The following is a 15,888-nucleotide window of genomic DNA, read 5'->3' as shown; positions in this document are numbered from 1 at the left end:
AAATGCTTTATGATTCTAAATGTCATCATTTTCTCTGCTCAGTCTCAATGCAAAGACTTAAAATACTCCCTTAGATATGTGAAAGGGGTACTGCTTGCCAGTTGAACCTGGACTTGTTTTTCTAACAGTGGCAGCTTTCCTCTATATATTCACGTGAATATTGGTGCACAGTGCTTAGATATACTGACTTAAGCTTTCAAAGGATGGGAAGGAAACTCTGTAGCTGTACTGTGACTTGAGCAAGCCTATTGTGTGCAGACTCGTAGTCCGTGTCTTGTCTCTAGACATGTTACTACCCTTACCATCTTAAATAATTTTGCTGAACCTCTTATCTGAGCACACCTTCGTCTCATATGAATTTTTGTAGTTTCCATGTACATGATATTCTAAGTACTACAATATCAGAAAAAATAAGAAAAGAGAAAGAAAAAACTAAACTGAAGAATTACTCCACATTAAGAAAGAATAAAGTTATAATGTAATAACAAAGTTTTACCCTTGTTGATAACATATATGATGGCTTCTGCTCCCAAAGTGTCATAGAGGGGGACAGCTACCATGGAATATGTGTAACAGGCCAACTCAGAGATGACCCACTGCAGAGAAAAAGTTTAAGTTAAGACCTAGAAGATGACTTTGAAGAACAATGATTCAGACATTCAACTAACAAATACTTATTTGATATGTTAATGTTTAAAAAAAAACTTTAGGAATGACCATAAGGGCTATCACTGACCCTGCTATAAGGGATATTTAAATAAATGAGCTAAGGTATGCACAGAAATAACTACCAAACTGAGGTAGACCAGCATACAAAGAAGAGAGTAGCCACTCCACCCATTAGAGATGTGAAAAGCATTAGGGAGACTATGGGAGACAGAGATCATTTTCAAGAGTGGGGAGTCAAGATTATCTGGGACTGCTCCAGCAGCTAGGGAAATTGGGCAGAACTTCAAAGGACTGCTAGTATTGGATTATGAACATGGAGGTAAAAATTCACCTAAATACAGTGGAAATGAACAAAGAGAAAGCAGGCCACTGTGTCCACACACTTACTAGCATGAAGAGGGTGGCACAAAGAGCACCATTACCTTCTAACCACTGCCCTTAAATGGCAATCTAGGTCTTAAGACTGATCTGTGTCCCTACTCTCTGTACCCAAATTCATGCTGAAACCCTAACCATCAGTATGACTATGAAGTTAAATACAGACATAAGAATGTGGTCATAATCCAGAGATAAAGAAGATACCCCAAGGATGCATGTGCACAGAGAAAAGACAGCATGAGAACATAATGAGAAGATAGCCACCTGTACATCAATGGGAGATGTATTAGGAATAAGTCAGCTGCAGGTACCTTAATCTCATGCTTCACTATGGCAGCCCTGGAAGACTGATAGACCAGGTTTGTTGTTAAGTTCCCAGATTAGAGTAAGGTCACATGTTCTTACTGAAGCTCCCAAACTGGGGTACACAGCAGTTTTCAGGACTAATTTAAAGAACTAACTAAAGCAACTGACCCTAACAAATGCATGGGCCCCCTCAAAAAAAAAAATCTCTTCCTGGGGCTAATGATCTTACTGTAACTTGGGAAAATTATTTACAACCATCTTGGTGTACAACATCTGTTTCTAGCTCACTGTGCAAAGATAGTGATGGCCATATTCAATACTCACAGATTCCTTGGTTTACCAGGCCAAGTACAAAGCATAAATTCTAGTTCCAACACTAACCTATCCCATTCTTCAACAACTTCAGGATTTTACTTAGTCATCTCTCATACTGTCTTTTTTTTTCCACATCTAAAACTCAGACTGACTTAACATGTTCTGCACAGAAGTAGGAAATACAAGTCCAACTACTCAGACTAAAGCAGCAGACATTCAGCAGAGATTTAAGGTGGCTGTGAAGCCCCACTCTCTGACTAGAAGAATAATATGGAATCTGTAAATAGCTTTGGTAAGTCACCAGCAAATGTCAGAATGCTGTATTGGGGGATATAATTTCACTTAGCGTCAACATGGTACCTCTGGCCTATTTTGAGCAAAGATGCCAACAAACTGGTCCTGTGATGGCTTGTACCCTTTATGCAAAAGACAGGAACCCAGGTACTCTGCTCGATCAGACACCTAGGAGAGAGAATAAGGGGTCAGAAAGAAAAAGCCAAAATCAAAAAGAGACCAAGCAGCTCATGGCATACCAGCAAAAGCATTTTCCTAAAGCATGAGCTCAACTTGCCTGTTTGTAGGATATCCATCTGTAGGGCAGGTTTGGCTTTCTGTATCCCAAGCAAGGGCCATTGTCTAAAACATACAACAATTCAAAGCAAATCAGTTCTAGAGGCAAATTGTTTGTTTGGACCAGACAAGAAAAAAGACCACCCAGAAGAGGCAAAGACACAAAGGATAGATCTAACAAGAATCTGAATTTCTCTGGTGTCCAGGAAAATTAAGGGCAAACATTTAGGAACTATTACAAGGCAGGTTAGTTCATACTGATTCCGTGGCTTCCATAAGAAGATAGGCATTCAGGCCACCTGTATGGACTAGCCCACATAACATAAACAGACTAAGCTGCACAAATAGACACAAACAGCCTTATTAAATGAGAGAGAGAAAAATTGAGCATCTCTATAATAAAAATATTAATGACAAACAAATCAAAATATGAGAATCATGGTCCTTATTATACCATTACTAATACCATTTCCTTCCATTGTTCTTATACATGGTTTTACACAGCTGTGGTCATCAACATATTTGTAATAAACAGAGAATTTTGGTTCTGTGCTTCCTCCTTCAATTTGGTATGAACTTTTCCATGCTATTTTTTTTCTACAGCCATCTGATGACTTTCATTGTGGTTATATAGAATATAACAGTTACAAGTTCCTCAGTCCCTCTAAATAATGCTATGGTAAGTATTGTCAAATTTATCATTTCAGTTTAGAATACTCCCTTAAATACTGTTCCTTAGTATGAAATAAAAAGAGTTGGTTGGTTTTCTTGTCAATTTGATACAAGCTAGAGTCATCTGAGAAGAAAGAACCTCAACTGAGAAATTGCCTCCATCAGATTGGCCCATGGGCAAGTTTGGGGACATTTTCTTGATTAATGATTGATGTGGGAGGGCCCCGCCCACTGTGGCTGGTGCCATCCCTAGGCAGGTGGGCCTGGGTTGTATTAAAACTCAAGCAGGTAAGCAGCACCCCTCCATCATTCTTACCTTTGCTTCTGTTTGAGTTCCTGCCCTGACTTAAGCAACTACAAAAAGGAAGTGTAAGCCAAACCACCCCTTTTCTTCCCAAGTTACTTTTGATCATGGTTGGTTTGTTGTTGTTGTTGTGGTGGTGGTGGTGGTGGTGGTTGGATCACAGCAATAGAAAGCAAACTGGGTAGGAAGGGTTAGGACTTCGGTTGGCCAGCTCTGTGCTACTTGGCAGAACTGTTGTAAACATTTACTTCTGTCCAACCAGCTGGGTTTTACCATTCTCTTATAGATGTAAATCATGCTGTTTAAAATGGATTTGGGGGCCTTGTAGATCTGAAAAGTTGTTACTTTCATCTGCTTTAACAGATAATGAAACTGGATCTTTCCAAATATTTTTATATTTTGATCTATTCTCATGAACCAGCTGTTCATGTACTTTACTTGTTTATCTGAGAGTGTCTTCTAAGGCAGGGAGTCTCACACAGACCTGTAAGAACACATGCTTGCCTTCAATATTTCTGAAATTTGTGCCTTACATTGGACACTAAGAGAATTTAATAATATAAATATAAACTTACAATATAAATTTATAATATAAGTATCTGAACCACTTGGCCTGCCTTAAAATCAGAACAAGTCTGGGAGATTCTGGAGATATGGCCAACTGTTAGAACATGGGCTTGGCATGTACAAGGCCCTGGGTTCAATCCTCAGCACCACCAAAATAAATAGAAATAAATGAGTGACAGTCCAGGGACTCAGCCAGATCGCTGAGAATAATTCAGGTCTTGCCCAGGGAATCATCACTGAGAATTGAAGGGCAGATTTGTGAACTTCTCAATCGAGTGATGAAGGAAGATGGGAAGGAAAGCAGGAAAGAGACAGCAGTTTTGGTCAGGGAGATACGAAAGAGAATGAGGAGACTGAGGGACACACTATCACTTCCCTTCGTGCCAAAACAGCTTTGGGAGAAAAAAATCTCAAGCCAAAATATTTCTGGAGTGTAGCAAGTCCTGACAAGTCCATTGACCGCAGCTGCTGATCCCCAGGGGCGGTGTCTCTGTACCCACCAATGAGATCCTTGGTCCTGATACTGGTCACTAATGACAGCTACTATTGACTGACTGTATATGACATTGCAGCCACATTAACACTTGGTCTTCATGACTATTGTCATTCCCACTGGACTAAGAGGTACGAAGGACTTAGCCAACTTGAAGCTCACCTAATAAGGAGAGTCCATGCATGTGGAGGGGACTCTCCCACACCTTCTCATTACTTCCTGATTAATAAAACTGATAGCAGAGGCCCTTAGCTAAGGAGCAAGTCAAATAATTAGCCCCAAGGGGCAACAGCTCAAGTCTCATTAAATTCTGTGCCTGTCAGCTTTTGCTGGCAAACTCCTGACCTCCTTGTTTAACTTACTCGACTTGACTTGGTTGAGTTCTGAGGTGGCAAACTTCAAAAAGTACAGCTGAGAACAACATCCCAGCCAGGTGGAGACCCAAAGCTAAGCAGAGTTTAAACTGCATGCAGAAACTCCAGAACTCCTCTTTTTAATTCTTCCTAAGAACCATTAGGTCTCATTTTCTGGAATTCTGATTCAATAGAGAAAAGCTTGAACCATGGAGTACACATGTTAACCAACATTCCCAGATGAGTCTGGAAATTTAAAGGACTGACCGATACATTCAACCCCAGATAGCACCAGAAATGCTATTTTCTTCTATGACAGTGGCCATGCCAGTCCATAGCCTGCTTGCATAATATGCTCTATTGGCCCTACCACTTGAACTCTAATTTAAAATTTCCAAAAGGTCCCGAATGAAAGGTTCAGTCATATAAAGTGCAGAATGACTTGTTTCCAGGTGAAGAACAGCACATAGTTCAGTCGCTTAACAGGACTTCTGAAGACAGAAAATCACAAAGGCAGTTTGGTTTTAACCATATACTCTCTGAAGTCCCCAGAGAAGTTAAGCCTTTAATGTTTGATTTATTTTTTGTTGTCTGCATGGAATCCAAACAAATGCTGATTTAGACCCAGAAGTGTGAGCACAGGCTCTTGTGGAGACAGAAAATTTCCTTAGAATAAACCTTTTGTATATATGTACATGACTTTATATCTACAAAATCTAGGAACCACAGCTAGGAAAAATATGATATTTGCTTCCTGAGACTGATTTGATTCACTTAATATGATTATTTCCAGGTGCATTCATTTTCCTGAAGACAACACAACTTCATTCTTTTCTAAGGCTGAAAAAATTATATTGTTTGGTATTTGTACAGTGCATTGTGCATCTGATTTGCACTTTAAAATTCATAGCATGAAGCTGGGCATTGGTGGCGCATGCCTTTAATCCCAGCACTTGGGAGGCAGAGGCAGGCAGATCTCTGTGAGTTCAAGGCCAGCCTGGTCTATAGAGTGAGTTCCAGGAAAGGCGCAAAGCTACACAGAGAGACCCTGTCTCGAAAAAACAGAAAAGAAAAAAAAAAATCCATAGCATGAAATCTGCTCTAAGTTTAAAGTCAAATTAATAGGTATGTCGTTATGTAAACAGTGGGTCATATGTGCTTATCTATATATACTCTTTTTTTGTTTTGCTTTTTGTTTTGTTTTGGTTTGTTTTTTCCCGAGACAGGGTTTCTCTATGTAGTTTTGGTGCCTGTCCTGGATCTCCCTCTGTAGCCCAGGCTGGCCTCAAACTCACAGAGATCTGCCTGGCTCTGCTTCCTGAGTGCTGGGATTAAAGGCGTGCGCCACAACCGCCTGGCTATATATACTCTTGCACATATACACAGAGCAAAAAAGGAAAGATAGGGTGAAAACAAGCAAACAAGTTTAGCAAGTTGCTTTAGTCAGGGTTTCTATTGCTGTGATGAAACACCATGACCAAAAGCAACCGGAGATGAAGGGGCTTCTGTCACTTACATTTCCAGGTAACAACAGTCCATCACTGAGGGAAGTCAGGACAGGAATTCAAATGGGGCGGGGGGGGGGGGGGGGAGGATCCTGGAGGCAGGAGCTGATGCAGAGGCCATAGAGGGGAGCTGCTTACTAGCTTGCTTCCCCTGGCTTGCTCAGCCTGCTTTCTTATAGAACCCAGGACCATCAGCCCAGAAGTGGCAGCACCCATCATGAACTGGGCCCTCCCCTATCACTAATTAAGAAAATGTCCTACAGGCTTGCCTACAGCCCAGTCTTACAAAGGCACTTTCTCAAATGAGGTTCTCTCATCTCAGATAACTCCAGCTTATATCAAGTTAACATTAGCTACTACACAAGTGCAATATTATGTTTCAATTCTCAGTTTAACTTTTTATTATTGTTTTATTGACTTTCTATCCTCATCATTACACACAATAAATTTGAATTGACACATATATCTTTTCCATAAATATTTCAGTACTTACCAGGCAGAATGTCTTTTGCACTCAGATCTTTGGCAGAAGGAAATGCTCATCTTAGTAACTTATATTTCATAAAATAATATTTAAGAATTCACCTGTGAGCATACTTTTGTATTCTTCTCACACAAATTATTTCTTTATGGAAAGTTGGTATAACATACTCATGTTCATGTCAATATACCACTCATTGAAAATATGCCAAGTCTCTCTTCCCTCCACGCAGTCTCTGTCTCTGTCTGTCTATCTGTCTCTCTCCCTCTCTCTCTCAATAAAAAAAAAAAAAAACAGAAGAAAAAAAAGAAAATATGCCAAGTCTACATTTTGAATAATATCTAAAGTCATTTTAGAAATTTACTATCTTACCTTGAATAAAAAATATGCAAAGAAAAAATTGCATATTGTATGTGTCTGTGTATACATATTCACACACACACACACACACACACACACACACACACACACACACACACACATGTATGTATGTATACCACATTTCCTTAATCCATTCTTCTATTCTTGGACGCCTAGGTTGGTTCCATACCTTAGCTATTGTGATGGTACTGCAGTAAGTATTGGCAGGAAGGAGTCTCTGTGATGTGCTGACGTGGAGTCCTTTGGGTAAATACTCAGAAATGCCGTAGCTGAGTCATGTTGTAGTTTTATTTTTACTTTTGTGAGGAACTGATCTCTGTACTCTATTCTAGGGAGAATGGGGATGTACTACCATACATTGTAGACTAAGATGAAAGTGTCCTTATGCAACAGTATCATGAAAAATGAATACACACAATGAAAATTAAAAATAAGTGAATAATTTTTAAAGGGCTAAAAAATAAAATAAATCTTTCCTATGGAGGAGTAACCATTTTTGTTAGAATATTGACCAATCTACAGACAACAACCTAACAGACATAAGCTTAAGTATCAACCCCAACCTTTTCTACTTCTTTGACCTTGTGAATGTCTTTGAGCCCTGGAGTCTCCATTTCCTAATCTTGAAGATGGAGAGTAACAGTAATTAGCTAGAATTAGCTGGTTGTGTAGATAATGTGTGTGCAGTAGCTGCTGCATAGTTAGTTCATCTTGGGGGTTGGCTACTGACTTGGTCATGGATAATGGAAAGGGAGGGAAAGATAACTGCCACACAGGCAAACTGATACCAGGCAAAATACTGCTCATGAGAAGAGAGCGAGCGAGCTATAAGACAGGCAGTTCGGAAAGGAAACGCGGGTGCCTAGCACTGGGCTCAACAGAATGAGACAATAAGTATCCAAATTAACTTAACAAAGCCAATTTGGTGTTTTCCCCCCCAAGACCCAGAGATAACTGCTTTATGTGATATTGAACATGATGACAGGACCAAAAGCATGAGGCAGAAGTCACGAAAGAGCTGAGAACATTTTTAAGTCTCAGTGGTTAATCCTGGCTCAGGTTGTTTACATGTAGTTACTGCTAGGAAATACATTATGAAAAAAAGTTCTTAAATACAATGTGTAGTGAGCTCCTCAAAAGACCTGCATCTGCAGGTGTGGTCCAAGCCTGGGCAGGGAAGTTTCTTCCTGTGTTGGGTGCAGATGTAGAAAGCAGAGTGCGTGGAAACCTGGTGTGGAAGAACTGAGCTCTGCACCCTTTCCAGTGGCCCTCACCCTGATGTGGTGGCTCATGCCTCTGTGTGCACTGTGGACCTCTGTGGGCCACAGCCTACACATGGCTGGAGGCTTAGAAGACAAACAGGGAGGACCAGGGTGAACCAAAGCCAGCTGGGCTTCTTACAGACAAGGCCAGATACCCAGGCTTACCAGACACAGCAAGTCCTCTTTGGAAAATTTCATACACTGTCTTGGCGTCTGAGAAGTAATGAAGGATTAGATCGTTGTTCTTCTGGAAAGCACCCCTCCGGGCTCCTCCCTAGGACACAAGACCAAGTTTAGGCAAAGTCTGAGTTGCTCTTTATTCTCTCCAAAACTTTATGGACAGATATCATATCTGAAGTCATGGGGACGCTATTTTCATACATGTATGTGATTTGATCTGATCACACTTGCCCCTTCACCCTCTCTGTCCCTTCTCACTACAACCTCTTCTCCTCCTCCCAACAACCCCCTCCCACTTTTATAGGGGCTTGGGATCTATACAAACCGACAACATGGCTGCCCCATGGTATGGTTAAGGGGAAAGTTTTTATTGTAGATGAGAGAGAGGACAGCCAGAGGCATCCGGAAGAGTCCAGAGCAGAGAGAAAAAGTAGTAGATGAACATGGCCAGCAGACTGAGCCAGGTCATGAGGGGGGTGGTTATAGAGAGAGGGAGAGAGACAGAGAGAACATATCAAAATAAGCAGGGTTGTAAGGAGAAGGAGTAGGAGGGGGAGTCATGAGAAGGTAAGAAGGACAAAGACACTAACATGCACTTTAAAGTGTGCAACTGCTACTTTTAGGACAGTGAGGGAGCCTAGAGGCCAGCATGGAGGCCACCGGTATGCTACTGGGTGTCACAGATAGCCATCTGTCCCTTCTGCCAGCGATAAGTGAAAGTGAGTCCTCAGGGGAACTGGCTTCACAAGTTCCTGAGGAACGCTAGCTTTTTGTCTATTATAGTCCAGGATTGCCTTTTGGAGTTGGGAAATTGGAGTTTCCTTGGGACTGACAGAGTCCACATGAGTATGAGTGAAGAACAATCCAGTGGATTGTAGGAAATTTGCCAGTGGCTACATCACTGAGTACTAAAAGTTCCTATATATCCAGCAGCTTCCAACAATTGACAGTTCCTGAAGGGGAGGTGAGGCACAGCCCCCATGAGCCCCTCCTTCTTCCATGCTCAGACAATTAAAACATTTTTTTATTTATACATTGCATGCATGTGTATATATGTTGGCATGTGTACCATAGCACACTTGTGGAGTTCAGAAAGCAACTTGGAGTTGATTGTCACTTTCTACCCCATGTGGGCTCAGCTAGGCCTCAAACCTGGGACAAACGAATGAGGTAGGCCTATTTAACATTTAACAAAGCATACCTAGCTGCCAGGTTCTCCCAGCATCCCTCAGTCTTTAAGTGTTAAGGGTATGGCTATCATAACCTAGCCCCTACTCTAAACTTCTCCAGCCAAGGAGCTGGGCTGTCCTTCCCTATATAATCCAGCCATTTTGGTTACCCAGCCCTTTTTGTCCACCCTTTACCCCCTGGCCTCTTGTTCTGGATCTCCCCTCTCCTCATGGGGCTGGCTCAGGGTCACATTCACTCTGGACTCTCCCAGATGTCCCTGCTTCTGGCCCTGCTCTCCCTTTTGTCTACACTAAAGCTCCTCTTCCTCCACACCTAGGAGCAGTCATGTCCTCCTTTTTCTTTCTTTCTCTCTTTTTTATTTATCTAATGCTGAAACCTGGGACTGGCATATATGAGCTCCCTTTCAAGGAACCTGGCCTCTCTGCTGCTGATCTGACCCCCCTGAGGTCATTTGTTTCTGCTGGCTCCTGCCTTCCATAGAATCTGACCCCAAATTCTAGGGCATGTCTTCTCAGCTACTTCTCCCCTCCACACGCTCCGACAATCCCTCCCTTTGTCTAGACCATGAGTGTCTCTCCAGCCCCTGGATCCTTCCACACCCTTCCAAGGCACCAGCCGGGGCACGCACCACGTCTCCGAGCTCTGGCCTGCTGCACATCCTTCTGGGTATCTACCACGGACACTTACCGCCTCGCTCCCCGCCCGCTCGTCCTCTCCAGCTGTCTCCTGCTTTCTTATGGGAACTGCAGCCACACAGCTTCCGCTCTCAGCTCCCTCCTTCCTTTTTACCTCTTTTCTTTCTTTTCTTTTAATTCAGGTCCCAGGGGATTGAACTCAGAGATAAACACCTTTACCCACTGAGCATGTCAGCAGCCCCTCAGTCAATGTCTTAAACCTCAAAGTTGTAGTATGGTCACATTATATTTTAGATGTATATGTGCTTGTTCATGTGAGTATATGTATTTGTGAGTGTGCCCATGTGAGTACATGTATGTGTATGTATGTATTTTCTTGGTATAATGTCTAGATGTGCATTCCATGGCACACATTATGGGGGGTGTAGAAGACAGCTCTGTGAAATTCGTTCTCTCCTTCCATCTTTTCACGGGTTCTGGGGATTGAGCTCAGGTCACCAGCCTGTAGAGCAAGAGTCTTTATCCACTGAGTATTTCACTAGCAAAAGCAGATGTCTTCTCAGAGTTGGCAGATAACTGTCTGAATCTGGCTTGCCTTTGTTTTTATGAATAAAGTTTTATTGAACACACTGCTGCTCATTTATTCCCACGTTACCGGTGCTTTCACTCCCTAACAGCATTAAGTGGCTATAACAGACACAATATGGTCTATGAAGCCCACATGATTTAATGCCTTTGCCTTTACAGAGGTTTCCTTGCTGTAGGGAATCAAGAGATGCAAAATAATCATACTAAGAAGAGAGGAAGGAACCTGGATGACTGAGGATGACTTCCCCGGGCGTTAGGAGGTGTTTCACTGAAGGGTGGAGCTTCACTGCAGAAGATGGAGGGATTCAATATAGTTGAAAGGAAGTCTGAAGGAGGAGGAGTTATAAATGGAGCAGGTGAAGGCAGACTGTGAGAGAGCCGGGGGCCAACTGGCCACGGGAAGGAATAGGACAAAAATGGACGGAGCCACTCATGGAGGGTGAAGAAAGAAGAGGTAGGGAGGCCGTCCTTGGAACTGTCTCTCAGAGGTCAAGAGGGAGCCAAGCCTCGGTCTGAAAGACAGAGGAATGAGCCTGGGTCCACTTCCATCAGTGTTGATGAATATTAACTAACTGAAACATAGAACTCAACAAAACCACCTCTCTACCATTCTCAAACACTAGATGTTCCCAGGAAGCTGGTCTCCTGGCAAAGTGTCTCTCCAAACAGCTAGACAATAAATATCCTAGGCTCCATAGAACACATATAAGCTGCCCTTATAAACACTTAAAGATTTGAGCACTATCCTCAGCTTTCCATCTGCAAAGACAAGAGAGTAGTTTGCAAACTGTGATCTCAACCACTGTCGCCTAAGGCTCCAGTACCGGTTTTATTTTGTTTCAAGGGAAATTTGCTAGAGGAAGAAATTTACATTTGGAGAGTGAAAGCTCACTTTCCCACATCTTTTCCGTTCCTATGTTCCCCCAGGTTTTGAATTGTGTTCAGTCAAGCTGATGGACTGAGAATGCTGGGAACATTACCTCAATCCCCACAGACTGGTTGTCCAAGTCAATGAGTGGTAAGACTGGCTGTGGCCTGTTGATCAGCCACAGGAAGATGGCCGTTCCAAACGTCAGAAGGCAGATCAGGGCCGGGGTCGGGAGTGGGGAGAACAAGAAGTTAAAAATGAAAAGCATCTTCGTGAATACCAACAGGAAATTAAGACCTTAAAAAAAGAGAGAGAAAGAAAAAGTTAGAGGAAGTGGGCATTTTTTTTTACTCTGTTTACAGAGGTGCTCACATGTATACACACACACACACACACACACACACACACACACACTCACACACACACACACTCATGATGCTCTCCAAACAGAGCTGGGCCTCTCTAGAATTTCTTGCACTGTTTACCTTAGCAATGTCGAAAATAATGGAAGCGTTCTCCACCCTGGCCACTTGACCGTCCTCACACAAGGCAGAAAGAATCAAAGAAGACAAGTTAATCATTTCCCAACTGTGAGAACCAACTGCCTCTTCATTTGTGGCCCACAGAGCCCAGAAGGCTGCCTTGGCACCCAGTATATGCTAGTAGAGGGCAGACTGCGCCAGACAGCTTCCCCTGCTCAGGCAGAGTTCAGCTCTTCCGTCTGGACTTCCCTTGGCATAAACTAAACAGAAGGGACCTCTGCAGAGGTGACGTCACAGGTTTCACAAATCAATCATTGTACACGAAAGACATTTCCTGCCGGACAGATATGCTCTGCCTGTTGCTTTCTGTTTTGGAGCACCAAGCAGGTCACTAAGATTAACAGTGGTACAACCTCCTATGTCCACTATCCCCACTACCCCATCTTAGATGCGCAGAGGAACCATTTTGCCCTGAGACAAATATTTGAAGTACAGAGAAAGGCTGTTAAGAATGTACACACAATGGACAAATAAGGGTTTGGGCCAGGAAAGGCTCTTAAAGGCACTGAAGTGGACCAAGCTTCCTCCCCACTAGCTTTCCATAGCATTTCCAGCCACAGTCTGCTCCCAGCTATTCTACAGGAAGAACTAACTTGGGGGAAGGCCCTACGAGCACCCCTATAAGGGATGTCTGTCCCCGCCTAACTTTTGGACTTGGTTAGGCTCATGGTAGCTGATGAGTACTGACCATGCCCGGCAATGAGTCAAGGTGGACACCAATGCCATGGAGAACCATTCCACAGACAACAACATAGACGCTTCTAAGGGTGCAGTGACTTTTCCAAGTCCACTCACGGTTTCCATTGTCCCTTCTCTAGGAAGAGCTATAAACATGTACCTTGTTGTTTTCTTATCATTTCTAGGCTCAGGACTCAAGAACCAAATATCTGGGGCCTTACAGATCACAGCAAATGAAGTCCCAGATCTGCATTCTTCAAACTTGATTGCAACGCGCGACAGAGCAGCATCTCAGAGTCCAGGCCAAACTGATCCTACTCAAAATCAAAGGGGCAAAACAAGCCCAAGAAAAAGTTTTATCAGGCCAGGATCTCAGCTACCCTTAGAGTGTTTCAAGGCAGCTGCCATTATTTGGCACCTGGAACCTTCTTCAGTGAAGGCGACTCTTCATTCTAGTCCAAGAAAAGCCATAAGGCATGGGGGCGGGGGCAGGGCAAGAACAAATGCAAGAGAATTCTGGGTCATTGTTCTCATGGGTGGGTCAGCTGCCTGACTATGGAGTGGTTTCTTTCCATTTTATGGAGGAAAACTAACCTCCAGGAGGCTGACACAACAGTCCTTAAGCTCTGTGTTTACTACATTGAAGTCAGGGGTAGAAAATAAAAGAAAAGAAAAACAGGAGCCAGAAATTGCCCAGCTGGGTTGTGAAATAATAGGGAACTATCGTGATTCCCTGGCAGGGTTCTGACAGCTGGGGCTTGGGAATCCAGCTGTGCCTGGGCTTGTACAGCCGTGCTGGACTTCAGGAATCAAAGTGTGCTGGATCAGCCAGGTAGGTCACCGTTTTTTAGGACAGCCATTCCAACACAGGATAAAAGGGAGATAGCTCCAGGAAATTTGCAGCTTTGGCAACAAATGGCAGAGGCGATTAGAAGTCTACTTGGTGTCTGCCCCCACCTGCCCCCAGTCCTCACGGGGCTGAGGCACTGCTGTTAGCCAAGCTGGATCTTACCACCTGGGCTTTCTCCCTCTGCCCCAAGCTCACCTGCAAAGGAACGCAGCCTTACCTGGCCTGCTTCAACTGTGGGAACAAGTTGGTGGCACTGAGAATGTCGCCATCTCCGCGAGGTGGCGAGTTGACATGAAGTGGGAGACTTACAAACACTGTCTTCAAAGTAGGGTCTAAAGGTGAAGTTTCTGTTCAGTGGTGGTGGGGTGGGGTAGGGGTAAAAAGGGGAAGGGAGGGCCAGTGGCCTGGTAGGTAAACCACTGGGAGAAAGGAGACTGGGAATCCTTGACTTGTCTCAAGAGGGGCAAATGCTGTCCATCACAGCTAATTGTTACCACATAGTCACATGGGCCCAGGGTCACTGGGTTGTCAAATTTTTCATCCTTGGACAACCCAGAAGACTAAGATATTGTCGTAAAACCTCAGTTTCAATGAGTGGGAAGCTTTAAAAGAAATCAATAAGAACACATCTCCTATGTTAATTCGAACCACAGTCTTCCTATATTTGGCTAGTCCTTTTAGACCTACTTTGGTCATATTGCCTACAAAGAGAATGAGTCTGAAGATGTCACTACAAACAGTGGATTACTTACACATTTAAAGAGAACGAAAGGACCTTGGTATGCTGGCAAGGGACCTGATGAGCAGGAGGTACTGAAGGCTCTATTTTTCTGTCTGCAGAAATGGCTTCCTTGCTCATCTTGCTATTGCCAACTGAGTTTCAAACTCAAGAAGTTTCACAGAATTTCAGATGGTTCTCCCTGCTGCCCTTGAATTGCTTTTAAATTGTGACAAAAATCATCCAGCAGAACTAGCCATTTAAAAATGTACCATTCAGGGGCTTGGGAAGATAAACAAGTCAGTGGAGTTCTTGCTCTATATATAAGTATGAGTTCCATTCCCTGGACCCATGTAAAAGCTTGGGGGTGGGGTGGCACATATTGTAATCTTTGAAATAGGAAGACAAAGATATGCAGGTCCCTGGAGCTCACTGCCAGGCCAACTTTAATGAGCAAGCCTCAGTCCCAGCAACAGAGCCTGCTTCAAAAAAAATAAGGTGACTGTCTCCCGAGGAACCTCACCCATACACACCTTGTGTATGCACTCTCCCGTGTATATCTGAATACTCACATGTACACTTGCACACACATACACACCCTATGACATTTAGTTGAACACTACATAGGACATGTAAATGCAGCTGTTTAGGTAGGAAAAAGTCAGAGCCTGACAGAAGGTTTGAAACTTCACTGGATAAGGATGCTATGGTTACCATTCTAGCCCTTAGAATCTACAAGCACTCCCAGACATGCTCAAATAAACAAGGGCAAAGCCACCACGCTTCTTGCTCTAAGTTCTGTGTGAAACAAACCACACTTGTGGTCCAGCCCCTTCTGGAATCCCCTGCAAGCATTGGTGTGATGGTATTATGGTAGACTGTCATATACATTATTAAACAAATTTAGTGATATAGCAGCCTTTGCACTGTTATGAATTCTTATATGTTGATACAAATATAAACTTTTTACATTCCTATTTAAGATAATTTGTATATTGATACAAATACAGAACTATGTTTGTTATATTGTACACATATTTTTACTCGTATTTGAAATATTTGTATATTGATACAAATGTGAATTTATATCTCTCATACTGTATGTATGTTCTACTTCTGTTTAAGATATTCTGTATACTGATATATATTTAGGATTATTATCATATTGCATATTGCACTATACATTCCTACCTCTGTTAAAGATATTTTGTGTATTGTCACAATTTAAAGTCATTGTCCTTTTACTGTGCATTTGCTTACAGACTGTTTGCCTTATTTATAGGAAGCTTAGTCCTTAGGTTGTTTAGGTAGATAAGACTTACATAGTTATTGTCACCTATGCTTGTCATCTCTATAATTATGTTAGTTAGGTTATCCAGATT

At 42.8% G+C, this 15,888-nt stretch overlaps 1 protein-coding gene across 1 annotated transcript in view; it reads right to left on the bottom strand.

Moving 5' to 3' along the window:
- The window catches only part of Acsl5 (acyl-CoA synthetase long chain family member 5), a 45,666-nt gene that overhangs the window by 17,442 nt on the left and 12,336 nt on the right, over positions 1 to 15,888 (bottom strand). The window contains exons 2-6 of the mRNA XM_036189121.1: positions 11,831 to 12,015; positions 8,422 to 8,530; positions 2,240 to 2,304; positions 2,029 to 2,130; positions 497 to 596 (exon numbers count right to left, since the gene is read on the bottom strand). Of these exons, the coding sequence (XP_036045014.1) occupies positions 497 to 596; positions 2,029 to 2,130; positions 2,240 to 2,304; positions 8,422 to 8,530; positions 11,831 to 11,986 (532 nt within the window). The 5' untranslated portion in view covers positions 11,987 to 12,015. The remainder of the gene's footprint in view (positions 1 to 496; positions 597 to 2,028; positions 2,131 to 2,239; positions 2,305 to 8,421; positions 8,531 to 11,830; positions 12,016 to 15,888) is intronic.

This window comes from Onychomys torridus, chromosome 1 (genome assembly GCF_903995425.1).
Source record: "Onychomys torridus chromosome 1, mOncTor1.1, whole genome shotgun sequence".
Taxonomy (NCBI): domain Eukaryota; kingdom Metazoa; phylum Chordata; class Mammalia; order Rodentia; family Cricetidae; genus Onychomys; species Onychomys torridus.
Note: the sequence above shows the minus strand (reverse complement) of the source record. Positions and strands in the feature narration are given on the sequence as shown.